Source organism: Furipterus horrens, unplaced genomic scaffold, assembly GCF_987537825.1.
Source record: "Furipterus horrens unplaced genomic scaffold, mFurHor1.1.pri manual_scaffold_13, whole genome shotgun sequence".
Classification (NCBI taxonomy): Eukaryota; Metazoa; Chordata; class Mammalia; order Chiroptera; family Furipteridae; genus Furipterus; species Furipterus horrens.
Genome location: NW_028327183.1, coordinates 2,419,636 through 2,442,211, shown reverse-complemented (window position 1 = coordinate 2,442,211; position 22,576 = coordinate 2,419,636). Strand labels below are relative to the sequence as shown.

General features: G+C 55.5%; 1 protein-coding gene across 5 annotated transcripts; it reads left to right on the top strand.

Moving 5' to 3' along the window:
- The first annotated feature begins 1,996 nt into the window (after positions 1-1,996).
- Positions 1,997-22,215, top strand: SIAH1 (siah E3 ubiquitin protein ligase 1). 5 transcript variants are annotated; one of them, XM_090260902.1, is made up of 3 exons: positions 1,997-2,011; positions 4,324-4,401; positions 20,809-22,215. In XM_090260902.1, exon 3 carries the CDS (start codon positions 20,811-20,813, stop codon positions 21,657-21,659), a length of 849 nt encoding a protein of 282 aa, XP_090117028.1. In that variant the 5' UTR covers positions 1,997-2,011; positions 4,324-4,401; positions 20,809-20,810; the 3' UTR covers positions 21,660-22,215. The 5 variants fall into 5 exon arrangements, with proteins under 5 accessions (XP_090117028.1, XP_090117026.1, XP_090117027.1 ...); XM_090260901.1 differs by lacking the exons at positions 1,997-2,011; positions 4,324-4,401 and adding exons at positions 5,432-5,477; positions 19,778-19,853; XM_090260900.1 differs by lacking the exons at positions 1,997-2,011; positions 4,324-4,401 and adding an exon at positions 5,420-5,477.
- Positions 22,216-22,576: the final 361 nt, after the last annotated feature.

Genomic DNA, 22,576 nt, shown 5'->3' with positions numbered 1-22,576 from the left:
ATCTTCCAAGCCACCCTCTGGAGCTGAATGATAAGCGGGCGTCCGTGGGCTCACGTAAGAGAAGACAGAGGTCGTTTCTCAGGCACGAGAGGTCTATGATGGCTTAGGACAACAGCCCGTGAGTGACCCAGGAGCGGCGGCCTTGGTCTCGTGAACCGGTTTGTCTTCAGTCCACACTTGCGCTGACATCGGACACTTGGAAATCATCCGTACGGCCTTCACTGGTTTCGCCCACCGTGGCAGCATTACTGGGGGGGTGTGGGACCCATGCAGAGGACAGCTTGCTTTGATGCTGGAGGGGACAGTGAGGCTGACTCGAGCGGCACCAGTACATGCCTCGAGCGAGCCCGTGAACTAAGAGAGGCTTCATGGAGGAGGTGTTTGAGAACTTCCCGAACGGTAGGGGTCGTCAAGAAAGTTATGGATGAGATCAGCAGGCGGCGAAGGAGGGAACCAAGGCCGTGGTTCCGCTGTGGAAAAGGGCCTTGGCAGTGGGAGAGGGAGAGCCGGGCTAAGGCTGTTTTGGGGCTTTTGGGAGCCTTTGAAAAGTTACTATAGCATTGTGTTGTACTGGAGGGGTGATACGGAGGTTCCAATTTTATACGTCTGAAATACATACATATATAATATATAAATATAGCCCTGGACGGTGTGGCTCAGTGGGCTGCGTGCTGGCCTGCAAGCCAAACGGTCACCGGTTCAGTTCCCAGTCAGGGCACAGGCCTGCCTTGTGGGTCCGTGAGAGGCAACCACACATTGATGTTTCTTTCCCGCTCTTTTTCCCTCCCTTCCCCTCTCTCTAAAAATAAATAAATAACATTTTTAAAAAGAATATATAAAAATATAATAAAAAATACAAATGTAACTTATACATATTTATATGTATATATAATTTTAACTCATGTTTCTTCAGTTGGGTACATGGATGTGCTGAGTGATCTGGCTAGACAGGTGTGAGTGAGTGCTCTTCAGTTTAAATAGTCATATAAGAAAAGGTAGGAGAGAGAAGAAATGTGTGTGTGTGTGTGTGTGTGTGTGTATTTTTAGGGAATTCCCATGTAAAAGACACAGTGTTACCTAATTTTGAAAGTGTGGCTCGCTTGTCAAAAGCCACAGACCCATGAAGTTAAGTCAAAACACGTTCCTCTCAGTCCGTTTGTTCACACTTCTTCTCTCGGTGAAATCGCGCCAGGCCTCGTGGGAAGTGGAGTTGTTTTTGAGAAGATGCCGACGAGCTGGGCGGTGACCTGTATTAAGTATGCAGTTCACGTGCGTTCGCACCGGAGCCTCAGACAGAGGCGCTCTCTCCCGGGCTTGCTTTACTCCTAAGGAAAGAGGAAAATGAAGCTGCCTGCTATTTCTGGAATGTTTCCTAAGGCTCGGCCACAGGATTAGCATGTTCTGTTCCATTGCAGCAGATGGGATGGCCCTTTGCATGTGATCTGACCAGACCAGGAAGGCTCCCTGCCCTGAAATATTTTCCTCATGTGGCCTGAAAATACTTGGCTCTCATCCTGAAATCCCATCGAGCGGAGAGCACTGCCTGGGTTGACCTAACCGTTTACCAAGTGCTTTCTTGTAGGTCCACTGTCGAGGGAGCGGAGCTGCCTGCCTAGGCCGAAAAGGGTGCCTCGTTACCTCACAGCGGGGCTGGGTTTCTGCAGATGCTTAAAACGGGTGGGACTGATGTTTGTGTCCCGAACTTCTCCACTCATTCATTCAGTAGAAATTAACTCAATCAGATTAACCCCCCCTAAATCCAGTTAACATTAGTGGAGATAAAGTGAGATTAGAGTTGTATAAAAGGAGGCAGGAGCACTTAGACTCTTCTAGAGAACAACAGGCAGCAGCCCAGCCACGCAAAGCAAGTGGGAGAATTCCAGAGGCAGAAGCGGCTTCTAAGTGAGTGACGTGGAGCCCCCAAACTTTGAGGACCGACGGGCGTGTGGCGTCTTCAGGGGACTTTATCCTGGGCACCCTGCAGTTTCAAAGAACCCACCAGTGTTATAAGGTAAGTCCCTGATTGTCATTGAGGGGCCAAATGAGTACTGCCTGTCACTTCCAGATGGACACAGTGCTGGGTAGGGGGTGGGGTGCGGGTTTCAGGGACCCAACATTTGCTTTTGGCAAAGTGGGGAGTTTGGAACTTTAATGGCCGCGCCGGCAAGTTCTCTTTAGTCAAATCCATTACACTGTTTGCAGAGGCTGAGAGGGTCTGGGGAGCAGGCCACATTGACATTGGACCCCTAGGAAGCTCTCCCCCTCGGGGCCCGAAAGTGAGACCTGTAACTTACAACACAGTACCAGGCCCGTGGCTGGTCCTGGCCCACTGTTAGTGAAAATGGAAAATTTGCCTCCAGACTGGAGCGAAACTGGACTCCACTGACCGCCCCCCCACCCCACGGAAACGTGAGCGGAAAACTGCAGTTTCAACAGTGTGATTAGGAATACTGTAACATTTCGTTTGAGTAAACCTTATCATATGCCAGACATTTATACATATATACGTGGTCCAGGGCTGTAGAAACAAAATAATGGCGCTATAATTTATGGCCGACTCAAAGGATTTTCAAGGGTAATCTTGAAATCATAATTTTCAATAATTACACTGCTTTTTTCCCTTTAAGGGTGGAGTCTAGAACCTGCCCCTGATAAGATCAGACATCACAACATGTGCAAACTTTTTGTATGTATCATGGTTTGCTTCGTGTCTACTTTTTCTAATTTAGCTGGTTGAGATCGATCTTCTGTCTTTAAAATACATTCTTGTAAAGTCTACCTTTGCCTTCATTGAATTGAAAGTGACAAGCCTCAAAAATAATTCACCTCTGAGGCCCCAGGCGGCTCTGACTCATGGACCACATAGCCCCTCCCTGCCCCACGCCCCCTCACCCCACCCTCCTCCACCCCCCCACCCCCGCCCCCGGGACAGTGATCTGCAACTCCGTACCCAGCTGGTCGCTGTCTGGCCCCAGGCGCTTCACACCTGAGGCCTCCAACAACCCAGCTGACCTTTGCTCCAGGTGCCACCCTTTGCTGAGCTAGAAATCTCCGAGCAGAGCTGGCAGCAGAGCTACGGAGCTGGGGGCTCGGGTGTGAATCCTGGCTCTGCCGCCTAGCAGCTGGGTCACCTTAGGCAAGCGAGGTGCCCTCCTGTGCTCACTTGCCGTATATAGGAAATGGGGATGATGAGGGTATTACTCCACAGGAGTTTCCCTGAGGTCATGCGTGGGCCTGGCTCAGAGCAGACGCTTCAGAACGTCAGCTAATACTATTACCTTTGTTATCATCAGCCTTGCACTTCACCCCGCTTCACATTCCACCCCCCCGAAATCCCACTGATCCCCCTGCAGGGGCCTCCGGGACCCTCCTTCCGTGGCCACCTCTTTGGCTCAGAACTTCATTTCTGCTTGGACAGAAGTGTTATTCCGGGTCCGTCTCTGCTCATTTGGGTCAATCCCCTCAGCCAAACCCCAGCTGCCCCCGCCCCTTCGGTCTGGCTGCCTGTTCTCTGCTGTGATTGTCCCCTCACCTAAGGTACGGTGTTGGCCTTGGAAAGCCTTCCCCTTTAGCTGAGGCCGGGTTCCAATCGTCCTCCTCCCTGATCCTTGCGTGGCTTTACCAGGCTCAGAAGCATTGTCCATTTCAGATTCTGGGGGCCTTGGTCCCCAAAGCGCAGGCCTCCGCAGACCCCCCTGATTCCATCAGCTTCCTGGCCCCTCCCGCTAAGGGAAAAGCCCACAGCGGAGGTTTTTTCAGACCCCACGCCAGGGGTTCTTCTGCCACGCTTTGCCCTGTTCACGCCCTGCACTCGCCAGGACTCCCACCGCGGCCTAGTCCTTCTGGCCCTTCCCTTCTTTGCGCAGTCACGCGTCCCGTCCCACGACGGCCTGTTAGAACGTAGCACCCGGCCCCCGCCCTCCTTCTCCTGTGGAAACACTTTTTCACGGTTGTAGAGACCCGTTTGCGAGACGGGTTCCCGCCCGGGTCCCGGCTCGATGGCATGTACTCCACGAGTGCAGCCGTGCACCGCATTCCCAGGACCCAGTACATGGTGCCCGGCATGCGAGCGAGCGCACGGCTCCCCCGCCAGGAAAGCTGCGTGGCTCGGCGGTGCGTGGCCCAGCGCGCTAGCCTCCCTCCCCAAGTATCTGTCGTGGAAGAAACGCGGGGCAAGGCCACCAGTGACCGCACACGCCGGAGTAACTCTCCCACGTTCTGGGCTTCGGGGATCAGCACATGCGTAGTACCGCCTGCGGCTAAGAACACGAGGTGTTTGTTTATTTCTTCTTTTTATAATTAATCAGTTTTTTTACTCCCCAGACCTCAAGACGCACTGTCGGGACGTGCTCATGGCCCCGGAGGAAGCCAGCACCGCCGTCCCGCCGAGCCCGGTCTAAGGTAGAGGAGACCCAACGGGACCCACGCGGACGGGCCGCCCATTGGTCCCGGGAAGCCGGACGCGAGCGGCCCCCGGGCCTTGGGCTTCCGCGCCGGCCTCCGAGTGGGTCGTCGGGGGGCCGCTCGCTTTAAGTCTCCCCGCGGAAAAGGCTGCCGACGGCGGGGAGCCGGGTCCCGGGGGGCTCCTGCTGCCTACGAAGTAACTTCGTCCCCCCGGAGGATACTGTGTCCGCGGCCGCGCGCGCCCCCGACGCCGCGGGCACGCGGGCGACACATTGTAGCCGCCGAGGAGCCGCGAGCGACCCCGCCTTTCATTGTTGCAGCGGGAGGGGCGCGGGGCCCGCCGGGCCTGCGGACGGGACGCGGGAAGAGGCGTGCTGGCCGGCCGCGGGCCTTGGACACGCGCCCCGCTCTGGGGGGCCGGGCAGCCCTAAGCTGGGCGGGCGCTTGCCCCGGCTCCTCCAGGGCAGGGTCCCCGCCGGCGGCCAAAACGGCGGCGGGCTTTCCTTCGGGCGGGAAGGGCCCGGGCAGGCGCTGAGCAAGCCCCGCCAACCGGACGGGCGGGGCCCGGGCCGCCTTCCCGGCCCTGCGGCTTCGCGGGTCCCGGACAGAGCCCGGCGGGCGGTGGGTGCGAGCAGCAGCGGGAAGCGCCGGCGTTGGCGGGGCGCGAGGTGCTGAGCCGCCGCCGCCGCCGCCGCGCTCGCTGGGGAGGGGGCGGGGCTCGGACGCGCCAGCGCCTCTGCGCCTGCGCGCGCGAAGCCCCGCCCCACGGGCCGCCGGCGCGCGGGGCCGCGCCTCCTCATGGCGGCCGCCGCAGTGTGTGGTATTTAGCGGGAGCGCGCGGCGGGCTCGAGGACGCGCGGCACGGCGGCGGCGGCGGCGGCCAGGGGGGAGCCGGGGCGGCCGTTGCGGGGCGCGCTCTCGAGCGGCTGCGGCGGCGGCGGCCCGGGGTGTCCGGTCGGTGTCGGCGCGGGGCAGAGGCGGCGGCGCTGCCCGGGGCGGCGGGGGTCGGCGGCGGCGGCGACGGAGCGCGTGTGAGCCGGGACCGGGGTCCGAGGCGCGCTCTCCGCCCACAGGTAAGTGCGGCCCGGCCTGGAGGGAGGAGCCGCGCCGGGGACTCTCGGGCGGGAGGATCGCAGGCCGGGCCCTGGCGGCGGCGGCGGCGGCGGCGGGGCGGCGAGCCGGGGCGCGGCAGCCCCCCGGCCCGGCGCCTTTGTCTGGGCCCGACCGGCCGCCGAGCGCCGCCCCCCGCCCCTCCCCTCCCGCCGCCGCCGCCCCCGCCCCCCGCTTCCCGGGCCCGCGGCGGGCGATGGGGTCGGCCCCGCGCGGCCGGGCGAGGGCGGGGAAGGGCCTCCGCCGCGGGGTCGGCCCCGCGCGCCCGGGAAGGCATCCGCGCTCGCCGCGCCCCGGCGCCAGCCTTTGTTGCGAAGGGTCCCGGGGTGCGCGGCCAACATGGCGGAGGTCAGCTGAGCGCGGGCCGCGCCGGCCGTTCCCCGCGGCCCCTCCCCGCCCGCCCGCCCGCCCGCGGCCCGGGCCCGGCCTCGGAGCGCCGCGCGCGCCCTGCCGCCGCGGCCGAGCCTGCTTTGTGCGCTCGGGGAACGCAGCCGCCTCCCTTGTTTGTGTCGTTGGGAGCAGGTCGCGCTGCGGCCGGGCCCGCGAGGCCGTGGCTCCCGCCGGCCGCCTGGGTGTGCCGGGCTCCGCGATCGGGCGCTGTGGGTCCCCCCCCGCCCCCCGCCCTCCCGATGCGCAGCCTGGGGCCGCGGAGCCCCCGGGCCGCGGCGCGCAGTGAGTCCCTGTCTCCAGCCCGGAAGGCGCAGAGCCTGCCTGCCCGACGCCCGGCGTGCGTGCTGGGAAGAGCCAGGCGGGCAGCCGGCCCGTCCAAGTCCCCGCAGCCCTGAGCGCGCACGCGGCGCGGGGTCCCCGCCCACCCCCGGCAGCGGACCGTTGGCCCCCACCCTGGCCGAGCGCCTGTCACGGGTAAACGGCCCCCTCCTCCAGCAGATGAATGTGGGGAGCTCCGCCGCCCGCTCCGCCTTCAGCCAGGCCCCACCGCCGGGTTGCGACCTTGGGCGGGATGCTTAGCCTCTCCCCGCGCGTTTGCCTGATCGGGGACAGGGCGGAGTGAGGTCCCTGCGTCCCCGAGGTGACAGCCGGGGGCTGGGGGCTCCCTGGTGCCGAGTTACTCAGCTTAGGAGGACGGGCGCGCTGGGGGTGCTTAGGCCAGAATTTGTGAAATCAGTTACAGATCGTTACTTCTTGGGTTTTTCTTGGGGTGCATTTTGTTGTTACAAATGAAAATGAGAGGCTTAGGTGACACAGTGACAGGTGTTCTGAGACGGTGGCATTTGGAAGGTTCTCTGGTAAGGGATTTGGATAGGTCTTGTGGGGTCTGGAATTAAAGACATCAATTTGATTGCAGTGAGGCGTCCTTTGCGCACTTGGTCGTCCACGCGTCAGGTGGCTTCCCAGGACGGAAGGGACTGCTGTGCAGAAGTGGCAGTGCGACCCTCTGAGTGTGGGTGTCTGGGGTCCCCGTCCCGGGGAAGAGCAAAGTGTAGCTGCTGCGGAGCGCGGTGGTCAGCGCCTGTTACCGGGGGGAGAGGGACCCTTGGGGAGGCGAGGGCCTTGGTTAGGGTTCGGAGGACTTGGGGACGGGTCACGTTTGAGACTTACAAGTGGGTTATACACGTTGTGTGCTTGTCTTGTCCTGGAAACTAAAGACACAGGCAGTAGCGCCCTGCAATGGTTCGGTGCAACCCTGGTTTGCTTTGCGGAAGAGTTTCTTTAGTTATGTTACAAACGTGGTCTACATGGCCCCCCTTGGCGCCTTTCCAGCATCATTTAGCAACATTTAATGATACTTTTAAACCGAAGTACCGTAAATGAATAAATATGGAACGTCTCAGGATAATTATTTCACAGCCTACAAATTCAGAAACATTTACTTCAAGTCAGCTTAATTTAATGTTGTCTCTAAGGTTTGGGAAGTTTTTATAAAATTGCTGTAGAGCAATCCTCTTTAATACCGCAATTAAGAATATTCAGGATAAAATTAATTCGAGTTACAAAGGAAATATCTAATTATGGCAACAGTGGCATGATTTGAAGACTAGGACTTTATTTTCAGTGTTTGAACATTGGGCTTACATAACGAGGATAACGCAGTGTTCAGTAACTTTGCAAAGTGAACACTTACATTTTAAAGCAGTTGATTTGCTCAAGTTCTAAAGATTGCAGGGTTTTCTTTCTTGAAGAACTCTGTTACAGACTTTTGATTATAATTATAGATTTTCTGTATACCCCTTGTAAAATGTTTAACTTCTGGATATTTTTGGTTTTGACCTCACTGCAAACAGAATATATGAAAACCTCAGACTCCTTCCCCCTCCGCTACACCCTTTTCCAAAATAACAACAAAAAATAGGAGGATAAATTTTTCTTCTTTACACGGTTTCTTCAGTGATTTCTCGTAAGCAGCCACGTCCCCCATGCACTTTGAATACCACGCTTCTCTGCGGACGTAGTCCCCGGAGCGTCTGTGGCAGCAGCACGGGGGCTGTGGCTCTTATTCCTGTGCCGCTCAGTGCGTGCCTGTCTGTGACCGACCGCCGTCTCCTTGCTGAGCTGCAGACACGCGTGCTCTCTTGGAGAGCCTGTAGGTCATTTGTTAAAATTCCTTTATTTTCCAGAGCATTTTTAGATTCATAGCAGAACAGAAAGCAGTGGGACTCCCCATCCCCCGTCCCCTCTCATACACAGACTTCCCTGTCATCAGCATCCTCCGCCCGAGGGATCCATTCGTTAGGGTTGGTGCGCCCGCCTTGACACACATCAGCGCCCCAGAGGCCCCGCTTTGGTTCTGCCTCACCCCTCGTGCTGCATTTATGAGCTTTGGCAAGTGTAGGGTAGTATGTACTCACTTCCGCGGACTCGGGTGCTTCACATTCACTGCCCGGTCCCTCTGTCCCAGGTCTCAGCGTCTCCGTCTGTCCAGTTAGTGGTCAGACCGTGACTTTTCTGTTGTGTGTGTGTTTCGAATCTGGCAGTGTGGCCCCGCCCCCCACTTTCACGTCTACATTCCGTCTTCTTCTCTGCCTTCTGAGGGGTCTGCCCGCCTTTGGTCTCTGTCCCCCTCCAGGTCTTCCTGCTGCCGTCTAAGGGAGCTTTCCGATAGAGGTGACTTACGCGGCTGCCGTCAGCGGACAGTTCGCGTGCCCTCACGGAGAGGAAGTACGCGGCCCCTCTTGGGCCCCCTCTTTCTTGACTTCCCTGTCATGTCAGCTGCGTGCTGGCAGGTGCCGGTGTCACCATGTACTCTTCCTGCTGAGCTCTGTGGTCTTTCTGGACTCCCACCCTGAGTTGGGTGTCATCTCTCAGGTCCCATAGCGCTCTCTGCCTGGCCCCGCTGTAGTGCGTGTCCCCAAACTGGAACTTTTTCTGTGCTCCCCCTCTGCCCTGCCCCGCCCCCCGGTACACTCGGTGGAGACGGTGTTGATCACCCCTGTCTGCCTAGAGTTCAGCGTTTCTGTGGCAGGCGGCGGGGCTCGGCGTAGGTCACCGAGTGACTGACACCTTCACACTGTCCTTCATGTGCTTCCCGGCCCCTCCGCTAGCGTTCTCTCTCCGCCCTGCCTGGGTAAACGAGTCATCTTTGTTTCTTGAATTCGGTCTGTCCTTTAACATCTCTGTGCCTTTGTTCATGACTGTTCTTAGTCCTTCAAATGTCTGTCTGTGCCACTCAGGGAGCACGACTCGCCTGTCTGAGCCATAGTGCCCATTAGCGCGTGGACAGTCATTAGGTCTGCCACTAGAGCTGCAGGTACAGTAAGTGGTTAAGGGGACCGGCTCTTAAGAGTAAGACCTGGAGGTGTCTCCGGGCCCCATCTCTTACTGGTGCATTTGTGGCTTGAAGCCCCTTGAGAGCAGGGTGCTGCCTGCTTTTGCATCTAGAAGCACGTGGCCTAATGCAAAGAAAGGGCGGAAACAGTTTTTAAAAACTAGTTCTTCGGTGGGTTACTTAATTTCTCTAAAGATTACTCTACATTCGAGTGAGGGGCATAAACAGAATTACAAACTGTGACAGGTGCCGAAAAGGAGCCAGAGGCGCCGAAGCAAAGGCTGGCGGGGCCGGAGGGGCCCGCTGTCAGCAGTGGTGACGCGGGCGCTCTGGGACGGGGACGGGCGGGCGGGCACCCAGGCCGCAGGAGCAGGCGCAGGCCCTGCGGGGGCGCGGGCAGTGCTGCTCTCGGAGCGCTGCTGGAGCGCACGGACGGGGGAAGGGGTCGGCAGGGCCGCGTAAGGCACGTCCGTGGAGTTTTAAGGTGCTGAGAAGCCATCAGGAGGTTTTGACCCAAGGAGGAGCATGCCCTTTTAGCTTTGGAACGTGCCATCCTGTCGCTGGGAGAGCTGATTGGTCCGAAGGCCGCTCCTGCTGCTGGCCAGCTGGGCCAGGGTGGTGGCAGCGCGGACGAGGGGCAGCGGGGGGTCTGAGATGCACGTCGGAGGCGGAATTAACAGGACTTGCTGGCGGATTAGGTTTTAGAGGCGAGGGACAGAAGGGGTTAGGTGGGCTCTGGCTTGAGCCACTGTGTGAGTCATGGTGCTGTTCGCCAAGGCGGGGAAGACCAGTGGGGCTGGGACAGGGGTGGCAGCACAGTGTCAAGTTCTGATCCGCTGGACTTGAGGCATCTCAGAGACACCCTGCGATGCAGTGAGGCCGAGGGCAGTCGGGGACGTGGGCCTCAGGGCCAGGTGGGAGACAGCGTGTTTGGGTGGTGGAGGGACCGCCCCCGCTGGGAGAGGGACAGGTTCAGACCGGAGAGGAGGACGAACAAGGGCGTGGAGTCTTAAAGGAGAGAGGACAGTGCTCAAGTGCAGGTCCCTTGTTCCATTCTAACAGGAGGGAAGGGGGTGGTAAGTCACACGGGATGGCTTCCGTGGTCTCTTCTGTAGGAAGTGGGGGCGAAGCCTGAGCTGAGAGTGCTTATCGGTAGTGAGCGCCCTGCTGCGGCAGGCTAGGGGTGCCGGGCAGGCTAGGGGTGCTGTCCAGGCTACTAGGGGTGCCATCGAGGGAGCTGCAGAGGGGGGGAGGAGTGGTGCTGGGAAGTGCGAGCGAGTGACGGCAGCTCCCACTCCCCGTCCTCCGTGACACGGGGCGCGCACACCTGCGTGCATGGAGACAGACGGCTCTGTGCCACTTCCCTGCACCATTTAACTTGCATTTGTGCCGTTTTCCTTGTAGTTGGCGCTTGTCTTTATTTCCTGCTTGGTCCTCTGCCCGCTGAGGGTGCTGCCCCGCCTTCCTTGCCACCGGCCTGGCTGTCAGGCTCGCTGGGAGGCCTCGCACCGCCTTCGTCCTCCAGTGTGAGGCTGTCGCCAGTGTTCCCGCCCCTGTTCCGTGGGCGCGGCCTCTGCTGTCCTCTGTCCTGGTCCATTCCCGTGGGTTTGGAGGGCTCATCCTCCAGGAGCGCTGCGTCCACAGGAAGCCGGTTCCAACACCTCACAGCGTTCTTCTGCCCCAGCACTTGGGCCCATTGGCTTGGGCGAAGCGCTCCGGGATGCTAATCGTTTTCTGCGAGGGTTTTAAGAAGCATCGTTCCGTTACATCTAGCGTTGGGTGTTGCTACTCAGAAGTCCAGAGTTCTTCTGCTTTCTGATTTATTTATTATCCAATAAATATTTTTGAGCCATGCTGTGTGCCAGGCACTGTGTTAAGTGTTTGGGACACATCATGGAACCAGAGAGAAATTCTTACCTTCCAGTTTGGGGGTGGGTGGGCGGGGAGGCTACGGCATAATAAATGAGTAAATTGTATTAACCTGTTAGGAAGTGATGCAGTCCTTGGACAAACAGACGGGGCGGGGGAGAAGGGGAAGTGGAAGGGGTGCAATGGGCAAGGATCAGGAGCACAGAGCGGATGGGTCAGTGGGCAGAGCACTGTCCCTTTAAAGAGGGGACAGGGTGGGCCTCACTGAGAAGGCGACAGAAGAGCCGAGGCTGGGAGAGATGGTCATCGCATGTCCAGGGGAGAAGTATCTTCGGGCAGAGGCCCAAGGGGGCGCCCTGGTCGGATGGGACAAGGAGGCCAGCGTGGCAGAGCGAAGTCAGAGTAACACGTGGCTGGGCTGTGTCGGGGTCGCCAGCGGGGACGGTGGGGAGCAGAGCAGTGGCGTGTCTGGTGGAAGTAGCGGCTGGTTTCCTCTGTTTGCTGTGCTCAGAACACATTGTAGTGGGGTGTGCGGGCGGGCAGGGGCGGAGGTGCGGACACCGGTTCCCGGTTGGGGGTCTTGCAGTGGTCGGGAGAGAGACAGCGGTGGCCTGGGCCGTGTGGGGCGGGGTGGGGGCGAGGACTGGTTGCTCTCTGGGTGTGTTTTAGAAGGAGGTACAGTTCGCCTTCCTGGTGGTTTGGGATGCGTGGTGTGCTAGGAAGGGTCAGGGAGGACCTCCGGGCTGTGGAACTGCGTCACCGGAAGCGTGCAGGTGTCTGCCACCAAGTGAGGGCAGCGTGGGAGAAGGGAAGGGGTCAGCTTTGCCACCCTCCCCCCTGGGAACATCTAGGAGGCCGCTCGCTGTATAAATCTGGGGTCCAGAAAACTAGAGGGTTTTGTTTGTTTTATCCGGGCTGGATATAAAAATGCTGAAGTCCTTGGAAATATTGGCGGAATTTAAAAACTAAGACCGAATGAGGTCACCAAAGTGAAGACAAGTAGGTCGTGGATATCTCCCAATTTCCAGAGTTTGGGCGGCGGGAAGAGCAGAGTTAAGAAAGGAAGCTGAGGAGTACTTGGTTAGATCGGAGACCCAGGAGTGTTTGTAAGCAGTGAGCCAAGGTGACCAGGCGGGGATGGATCCTGTCCGTCAGAGGCTGGGACAGTTCAGGCTTGCAGCGTGAACACAAACAGAACTACACGACCGTGAGTCAGATCACACCGCGTGTAGAGGGTTGGGTAGCCCCTGCTAGAAACGAGGCCTTGAGGCTGCTGGGCTGTAAGTCCTTTTTGACTTGAGCGAAGCTAGGTCGCCCTGCGTGCTGGAGTCGCCACGTGACACATTTTCTTTTTCCATTTTCCTTTTTTTTTAGAGCTTTTATTTATTTACTTTTAGAGAGAGGGAGGAGGATGGAGGGAGAAAGAGAGGGAGAGAAAAATCGATGTGTGGTTGCCTCTCATGGCCCCCAACCAGGGACCTGGCCCCCACCCAGGCCTGTGCCCTGCCTGGGAATCGAACTGGTGACTCTTTGGTTCACAGGCCAGCACTCAGTCCCCTGAGCCACAGCAGCCAAGTACTAATTTTAGAGAGAGGGGAAGGAAGAGAGAAACTTGGATTTGTTGTTCTGCCTATTCGTGCATCACTGGTTGATTCTTGTACGTGCCCTGACCGGGGACTGAACCCCCGACCTGGGGTAGCTTGGCGTATCCTGGTGTATCGGGATGACATTCTGACCACCTGAGCTACTAGACCAGGGCATGGATGTTTTTCTAGACTGTGAGACTTGTAGTAGTGATTGTGTTGTGATCTTGACCGACATAGTTTCAGTAATTTCAAGTGTGTTAGCAAAGTTCTGTAATTTAATAATGTGTGCTGTGAAACAAAAAGGGTGAGAAAAAGTGACAAAGGGAAGCAAAGAATAAAGAATATATGAAGAAGAAGAACAACAACGTTTAGCCTATTTTGACCCTCCTGCTCTTTTATTTCATGTCTAATGATTTAATGAGAAACTCAGAGGGTCAGATTCTACCACTTGGATACAAAACATTTCAACAAGCAGCTACTTCCTAGGACTGGAGGTTTAATGCAAAGAATTTAAGGACATTTTAAACATTTTGGTCAGTTTTTATTAACATTGAAAGACGTGTTGGATGCTAAGTTAACTCCTCTACCAGTCTGAGAAGGAGATTATACTTTTGTTAGGGTTATTTGAAAGAAAATAAGATTTAGGAATAAAACAGACAGTCTAGCTCTGCTTTTATTACTTCTTATATTTTCTGATCTTTAAAAAAAACAGATTTTATTTATTTACTTTTAGAGAGAGGGGAAGGGAGGGAGAAAGAGGGGGACATCGATCGGCTGCCTCCCGGATGTGCCCCGACCAGGACCGAACCCACAGCCCTTCCGTTACAGGGCAGCACCCCAGCCGGCCAGGCCACACCAGTCGGGGCAGATCTGCTGACCTTGAATTTCCGCATCTGCAGGATGGAGAGACAACCTCCTTTAGAAGGCTGCTGACCCAGCATCTCACAGGGGGGCAGGCGCCCGGTTTAGCTTTCTTCACTGCACACTGGGGTCCTTATCAGATTTCAGACCCAGTTTCCCAAACTGAGGGTATGACAGCAGCACAGTAGGCTGAAAAATCCAGGAAAATCTTGAATAATCCAGGTTTTTGTTTTTTTTTAATCCTCACATGAGACTTTTTTTTTTTTTTTCCATTGCTTTTAGAGAGGGGAAGGGGGGCTGGTGGAGAAACATCAATTGGCTGCCTCCCATTTACACCCGGACTGAGGATCGTACGTGCCTGGACTGGGGATCAGACCCAAACCCCAGGTCTGTGCCCTGACTGGGAATTGAACCCGCGACCCTTCTGTTAGGGGAAAACACTCCCACCAACTGAGCCACACCGGGGGCGGGGGTGCTCCGTGTCCTTTATTTAGTGATTCGTTCCAGGGTCCCTAGTGTGGCTGAGTTTGGTGTTAGTAACATCCTGAGTGCACTCTCGTATCTGGTCTCCCTCCGTGTCCAAAACTCTGTTGTTGGTTCTTTTATTTTTCATTCCCACCAGCAGTGAAAGGCTGTTGCCCCACAGCCTCACAGCACTTGGCGGCGTCAGTGTTCCGGACTCTGGCCATTCGGATAAGTGCGTGGTGGTCTCCTGTTGTTTGAGTTCGCATTTCCCTGATGACACACGGTGTGATGACGTGTGTTTTCATGTGTTCATCTGCTGCCCTGGTATCTTTAGTAAGGGGTCTGTTAAGGTCTTTGGCCCATTTTTAAATCAGTTTTACAATTGTTAAAATACCATCAGGTTATTCCTAAAGCCAAGAGCGAAGACCACCCCCTGCAGAAACTTGACAGAACAGAGGAAAAACGTTCGCTGAAGATTTCTTTCTGTATTTTGGATAATAGTTCTTTCTCAGATATGTCTTCTGCAACTGCATTCTCTGGTTGTGGTTTGTCATCTCGTCCTCTGGACAGTGTGCTTTGCAGAGCAAGGATTTTTAGTTTTAATCAGGTCTCACTTACCAGTTGTTTCTTCCTGGTTCCTGTCTTTGTTGGTGTGTCCGGAAAGTCATTGCCAAACTCAAGGTCATCTAGATTTTCTCCTATGTTGTCTTCTAGGAGTTTTATAGTTTTACATTTTACATTTAGGTCTTTGATGCAAATTTTACTTTCTGTGAGGGTGTAAGATCTGTATCTGGATTTGTTTTAACGTACATATTTGCTGATCCATGGCCTGGTCTTACTTGACGTATTATTTTATTTTCCCTACCTCCTTATCATATGATTGTTCATTGTTTTATAATTACTTACACCTTGCCAAGGTTTATAATATTTACACCCTAGTTTGTGATCATAATGCCTATAGTTTAGTCTTAGTTCTATATTCAAGTAGAGTCACTGTGGACTATTTTTCCAGCTGAATCATCATTTCTAAGTTATTTTACTTCATCACTTGATCGGTTTGATTTATTTTTTCATCAAATAATTTTCATAAGGGCTCATTGGTACTATAGTCCTTGGGTTCTGGCATATCTAAGCATAGCTGCTTGTTGCCTTTTTTCTTATTTTCTGATTACGGGAGTAATACAAGTTTTTACCATAAGAATATAATAAAGCGTAGTTTACTCTAATAGTGATGCACGTGTGAGTTTTTATGTGTCTTCTTTAACCCCTCCCAGCCCTTGACTTGTGAGGCCCTGCCCTCTCTCTCCTGGTTCTCGCTCCCCTTTGCTGCTCAGCGTGGGCCTCGGCCAGCAGCTTTGGCCGCACCGAGACCTGGTGAAAAGCGCCCGCTCCCAGGCTCTGCTGCAGGCTAATGCTGATTCTGAAGCGGAATCTGCATCTGAACAAGGTGCCTAGGTGATTTGTAAGCACCCTGAAGACTGAGAGCGGTTGTAGTCTAGGGGCTACTACCTTCTCCCCTCATGAACTCTTAAATCTTTAAATGGTGGGGCTCCTCGTATTTTAGGCAAGCCCCCCCTTTTTAGTGTCTGATCTTAACTCTTCTGTGTATCGGCTGCTTTTTGATGAGACATTTTACGAAGGCGGCATCTCCTCCTCTGCATCTCCTACTGTTGTCGTATTTCAGTGTCTAGTGTGGTGCCTAATAGCTCTGGGTTAGATTGTCTGTCTGTCTGTCTGTGTCCTTTCACCTGAGGCGGAAGCTCAAAATACAGCGATGCAGGCGGTGAGAACGCAAGTGTGCTCGGCCTTACGAATTTGCAGCAGGGTTGCCTTGTCCTTCCCCTGACTGCCCAGCACCTCCGTTCAGTAGGCGGCCTTTCCTCTGTCCGGGCCTCTCCCCTGCGGGCCGCGCGGCCCCTTGGGCACTGGCTTCGCCCCAGACCGACCTTCAGGAAAAGGGAGCTCTGAGGAAATAATACAATTAAATTTTTTTAAAATCACTCTGCTACAGTTTCGGAAACTAAAGCTAGGTTGTTTACTACTTCTTCCTTAGTATGATGGTTGTAACAAACTCTGGCGTTTAACTTTTAAGCTGTTGAATTTTTAATGAGACTTGCCTAAATTCTGTCAGTGTGTGAAAAGTAAATCTTAAATTAGAAGCAGTTTTTAACATTAAATTTAACAAACATTTCTGCATGATACCCATCACAATGTCAAATGTAGAAAGTACCTTTTTTGAAAAGTCAGCGGAGGAGAGGAGAAAAGCCCTTCCGTGTTTTGAATGGAGTAGTTTCACTTAACCCCTTGATTTCTAAAACAGAGCGTTTTATCATACAAACCTGTCCTTTCTTGGTGTTATTTTGTTATCGTTCTATTACAGTTGTTCTGTTTCCCGCCTGTTGCTCTCCCCTGTCCCGCCCCCCCTTTTATTTTACAGTAAATATTATGTCACTTCTAGAAATAATTTTTGGAGAAGTAGAAGGGGAGATGGTATTTGCAGCCTGTCTTTTACTGGAGAGGAATGCAAGTTTTACTTCCTATTTTGACTGTTTCCACATTTCTCAGGCAGACCGACCTTTACAAAGTGTCTCTCTCGGCCCCTTTGAAGGCGATTAGCCGAAGCGCGTCTCCTCCCACTCAGACGACTCCTGGGGGCCCGCCCCTGCGCCTGCTTCGCGGCGACACACTGGGAGTCCTTCCCTGTCTGCCTGCTGCTCCATTTTAGACTTGCTTCGTTAGTGACTGTGCTAGCTTCCCGCTGCCGCGGCAGGGTCAGTGTGTACACGTCGGGGGAGGGCATTGTTTTTCCGCGCGGGCAGTGTCTGTGGACTGGGAGATGCCAAGCACAGCGCTGTGCTGGTAGGGAGGCCAGGCATGCGGTTGTGACTAATCAGATTCTTCACCAGCCGTTTAATGGAACAAGTTCCCACATGAAATTGAGAATAAACGTTTAAGTCCATCTACTTATACTGTGTGTCAATGTGTCAAAGCGATGGTTCAGTGTTCTGAGCTTGCTAAGACAACATTACTGTTTCTAAAATGCTTTTGTTTAGACTAAAATCTGTTTAAACTTCATACCAAACTGGGCTGGAAAGATGCAATCTTAGGAAAGTGTAGGTAATTAGCACACTCTTGCAAAAGTTTGAATTTTTGCTTACTTTGGATTCTGTGAGCTTGTCTTAGTATAGTGTAGTTTTTGTGAAATTTTCAGCTCCTTGTAAAACCACTGTAAATAAGTATTATACCTAGTTGGGAAATTCTGTTTACTGTATAAAAATTAGTTAAATGGCAGTTGATCTTCGGCAGAAATGTTTGATCACCTTTACAAGCCGAAGGCGTTTTTAGATTGTGTGTCTGGAACCCACTAGTTCTGGGTCTCTCGTAACTTTCGGGGGTGTCAGGTGAATACTGGCGTGTTTTGGAACGTGTATCTCCTATGACATACCGAAGCTACCCAGCTCCCTTGACCCAGACCACAGGCAGGTGGGGCTGGGAACGCCCCGTTCTGCAGCGGGGTGGGGTGGGGATGGCCCGACTTCAGGTGCAGGCGGCTGGAGACCACTTCTGCTCCCGCTGCCCTGCTCGCTTGCAGATTCATGGCTTTTCGGCCGGTGCTGGAAGGCCCCGCGCGGGCCCTTTGGAAGTGTGGGGGAAAACAAGTTTCTTTGAGCTTGCGGAGTCAGCGATGTCCTTGTTCATGCATTTGGGTTCTGCCTGCGTTCTTTTGGGGAAGAGTTTCTCTGCCTGAAACCTCGGAAGTCTCCGTTCCTAGAAACCGGAGACCTACCTAGAATGAATCCGTATCAGAAAATAAAACGTAGGTAATAGTAATTTGTATTTGTCAACGGAGTCTATTTTCAGTTATATTCTGTTCCTAATGATGTCTTGTGTAGCCTAATGATTATTGAAATAAAGTTGAGGCGGTTGAACACACAGCTACTAGGGTGGGCGGCGATTGGAGTTGAGAACTGATGCCGAAAGGGGGTGATGCAGACTCTCCTGCGCGGGGCGTGCCCCCACCGGCGGCGTGGACGGCTGTGGCAGGTCCCCTAGGAGGCCACAGCTGACGGTGCGAGGCCGAGGCCCAGGACTGCATGCGGCCAGGCTGATTCTTGTTTGAAGAGAAACCGGCCACTCGGGTTAATGGGGCCGTGTAGGCCGGCTCCCACGAGTGGGAGGAGCGCGTAGCCCCCGCGTGGCGTCGGGTGGGAGCTGCATGCGGCGGTGTGTGACCTCTGCCCCTGCGGGGCTTTTGTGCGGTGCCGGCGGCAGGGAGGCGTGAGCGCGGCCTGGGCGGCGCGGGGAGGGCGCTCGTGGGGCCGCGCGGTTCCCCTGCGGGCCGTGCCGGCGAGGCCGACCACCCCGGAGCTGCCGACAGCCGCGCACCGGGGCCCAGAGGAACAGCGGGGCTGGCGGCGGGGCCGGGCCCAGGGCTTTTGTGGCCCGGCCCGGCCGGGGGCGGAGCTCGGGGCCCCTCCGGCCGCACCCCTGCCCCTGCCTGCGCCCCGCCCCGCGGAGCCGCGGCCGCCGGCGTCCGGTGCAGCGGGCGGGCTTCTCTCGGGCCGGAGCCCGCAGCTGCGCCTGGGCCAACCCCCGCCCTCCCGCCGGGCAGCTGGCCGATGGAGCCCGGGTTTGCGGCCGCGGCCGGGCTCGGGCAGCCGTGCGCTCCCGCTCTCGCCGCTGCAGCTGGGGGCGGACTCGGGTGCGCGGAGCGCAGGGCCTGAGCGCCCTGCTGGGGCGGCGCCGCTGCGCAGGGTCTGCCCCGCGGGGAGGGGCCGGCGCGCCCGGCCGGGCTCCTCATGACCGGGAAGTCGCCCGCAGCGTTCCTGTGCGCCTGGCGCGGCGCCGTGCTCACGTGCTTCCCGGCCGCGGGGACGCGGAAGCGGACAGGTAGCGGCCCGTGGGGACCGGGCTGCGGGGCCGGGGGGCCGGGGGGGTCCGGGGGTCGGGGGGGCCGGGCGTCGGCGGCCGGGGGACCGGGTCGCAGCGCCGCGAACGCGCAGGGGCGTTTCCTTCGCTTCGCACTTGACCGGCCTCGGGTCCCGCCGGGCCGTCCCGGCCGCAGCTCCCCTGGGAGCGTGGTGCCTTCGTTCGCGAGAAGCCCCGCCGCGTTTCACGTGTTCTCACGCTGTGAGCAGGGCTTTGATTTGAGCGTTTGGAGAATGATAGATACATTGTACCGCGGACCTGCCCTGCCGCTGAGTGTGTGGCTGTTTTGTTAGGCCCCGAAACTGAACTCGTTTTTCCTGCTCAGCGGTTACACTGTGTCGAGCGCAAACCGAGCCGCCGTTTGGGTCGGCGACGGGGGAGGCCCCGGCGGCTCGGAGCGCGTTCGCCCGCTGTTGTCACTGAAGCGCGCGGCGGAAAATGGGCCGAGGGATCGGCGCGCAGCGCAGACAGGGCGCGGGCAGCGCGAAGCCCATTGTTTGACGAGTGACCTAAAACGCGCGGGTGCCGGGCGCGGAGTCCCCTGGGACCCGGGGACACAGAGGTCCCTGTGCCGCTGCTTTGTCGGCCGGACGCTGCTGCCCTACATGCGCTTGGGCCGCGCTCAGCTTCCTCCCGAACGCAGGCTATTTTAGTGACAGCGGAGTCGGTCTTTCCGCACCCTCAGCTGCACGTTAGGGTGTCTACTCTTGGGTGACGCAGAACCCGCGTTTAGTGTCGCATCAGTGGCCAGCGTTGTTTCTCAGTTAAATTCTTTGCAACAGAGTAAGGAGTGAAACTGAGCAAACGCTACATTTAATTCTGTAGAAAGAAACATGGCGTCTAGAGTCACGGGACCACACCCCAGGCCGGCACGCTGGCCTTTTGCCACTGACCACGAGACACAGGTAGGCTCCTGGGGGAGGGGCTGCTTCCTCTTGTGCGCAGCCTCGCAGGTAGTGACCCGTCGGCTGTTCAGGTGACGCTGCCCCCTTCCCTGTGCGCGCGGTGCTGACGAAGGCCTTCCGCTGCCGCGGGGGCCTCGGGTACAGGCATTCTTTCCCGGGGACTCAGGCCCCCACCCCGTGCTGTGTGTGTCTCGGCTGCTCCTGTTTTTATTCACCTCTCCCGACTCTTCCCCCGGCAGACTGGGGCTGGTCTGCACTGCGGAATGGAAGGAGAATAGAGCGATTCACTCTCGCTGAGTATCAGCCTGGGACTTGGAGGATAGACAGCCCTGCATTGTCCTCTGTCCTCCCTCCCTTTGAGGGGGACACCCGTCAGTGCCGGCATTGACATTCTGGGGAGAGACATGATAGAGGTGGCCGGGGGACAGGTGGCAGCTGGCCCTGTCAGCGCTCTGGTCCCCAAGCGGAGAACGGGCCATCTTGAGGACTTCATTGGAGTGAAAGCCTGGGACACTCTGGTCGCTTACAGCTCCCTGTAGCCGCCGGCAGCTGGCGCAGGGCAGGGAAAACAGGGTGACTAGGGGAAGTGAGCACAGGGAGGAGGCCGGGCAGCTGAAACCGCCGCGTTTGAACGTCAGCTGCTCACAGCGTTTCTCAGTGGCCGGCCGCGCTCGTTTCAGCGTTTGTCCCCCAGGGCGCTCAGGGGTGGCGCGTCCCTTTTTTTTAAGAAAGTGAATTCCGATGGTTCTGGGGCATCTTGTAGAGGTACTTCATCCAGTATATAACCCTAATAATCAAAATGCATATTTTCTGTAGTCATGTTTTTTAATTTTAATAAATTTTCCTTTATTGTTCTGCTCAGTAAAATTTGCATGAAACAAGTATAACTTTGTAAAACAAAACTGTAACTACTTCTCTCCTTCCTCTTTTTCTTGTCTTTACGCTCCTGTCCCAGAAATGAGCCGCCAGACTGCGACAGCGCTGCCCACGGGGACCTCCAAGTGCACGCCGTCCCAGCGGGTGCCGGCCCTGACGGGCACCACCGCGTCCAACAATGACTTGGCCAGTCTTTTCGAGTGCCCTGTCTGCTTTGACTATGTGTTACCGCCCATTCTTCAGTGTCAGAGCGGCCACCTCGTCTGTAGCAACTGTCGCCCGAAGCTCACGTGTTGTCCGACCTGCCGGGGCCCCCTGGGGTCCATCCGCAACCTGGCGATGGAGAAGGTGGCCAACTCGGTGCTGTTCCCGTGCAAGTACGCGTCTTCCGGGTGCGAGGTGACCCTGCCGCACACGGAGAAGGCGGACCACGAGGAGCTCTGTGAGTTCCGGCCCTACTCCTGCCCGTGCCCCGGCGCGTCCTGCAAGTGGCAGGGCTCCCTGGACGCCGTCATGCCGCACCTGATGCACCAGCACAAGTCCATCACGACCCTGCAGGGGGAGGACATCGTCTTCCTCGCCACGGACATCAACCTCCCCGGGGCGGTGGACTGGGTGATGATGCAGTCCTGCTTCGGCTTCCACTTCATGCTGGTCTTGGAGAAGCAGGAGAAGTACGACGGCCACCAGCAGTTCTTTGCGATCGTGCAGCTGATCGGGACTCGCAAGCAAGCGGAAAACTTTGCGTATCGACTCGAGCTGAATGGTCATAGGCGGCGATTGACTTGGGAAGCCACGCCTCGATCTATTCATGAGGGGATCGCCACAGCCATTATGAACAGTGACTGTCTTGTGTTTGACACCAGCATTGCACAGCTTTTTGCAGAAAATGGCAATTTAGGCATCAATGTAACTATTTCCATGTGTTGAAATGGCAATCAAATATTTTCCGGCCAGTGTTTCAAAGCATTGCATTCAGTTTCAGAGAACAGGCACCTTCTGCCTGCCAGCCCAACACTGGGTCGGTGCGGCTAGTCACATGAAGGTAGATAAAAGGAGAGGCTGTTAAATACAGGAAACAGTTGCATGTAAACACTAATATATTTAAAATAAGTCAACAGTAAACCACTGAAAAAAAAAAATATATATATATATATATACACCCAAGAGGGGCATCTTTTGTATTAAGAAAGGAAGCATTGTAAAGTAATTCTGAATTTGTGTTTGTTGTAGATTGAGTGTACTATTGAAAAATACTGGGTTTTGTTGTTTTGTTTTTGCCTGTGTGCGTGTGTGTGCGTGCGTGCGTGCGTGTGTTTGGGTTTTTCCTTTAACTGACAAGCCATGTTGCGTGGCCTCGGGCCACTGCTTTCCCCCCTTTTGAGTCAATACATAGTGCTGCTGTGTGTGTATATTTTTTGTGTGTATTTGCTAATTTTTATTAATTCTAGTTTTTCATTAAATAAATTGACTTTCTTTTCTGTAATTCAGGCTTTTCCCATTTCTTTTTTGTACCTTTTTAAAGTTAGTGTCTTTTTGATATGCATAATTGTTTATGGTAAAGTTTATACATGTGTGTTCCATAATATTTTTTCTCCCCATTAATCAGCTCATTAGAAATACTTTAAATTCAGCTATTTTTGTGAAGATACGAGTCCCAGAAAGGGAGGGTGGCACAGGAACCATTATCCGAAGCTATTTAAAGCAGCTATGAGGTGGTCTGTCTCTTCTCCTCCAGCTGAGTCAGACCTTCAAACTTATTCTTTGAAAGGTTAGGATATACTGATTTTTTAAAAACACTAAAAAAAAAAAAAAATCTGGCTCTTTTTTTTCCAACTATCTTGGAC

Excerpts from the sequence above, each read along its gene's own strand:
- SIAH1 (XM_090260899.1), top strand. The coding sequence starts at position 18,819 with ATGACCGGGAAGTCGCCCGCAGCGTTCCTGTGCGCCTGGCGCGGCGCC. Across the intron at positions 18,910-20,808 it reads GGGGACGCGGAAGCGGACAG|AAATGAGCCGCCAGACTGCG; the intron begins GTAGCGGCCCGT and ends CTCCTGTCCCAG.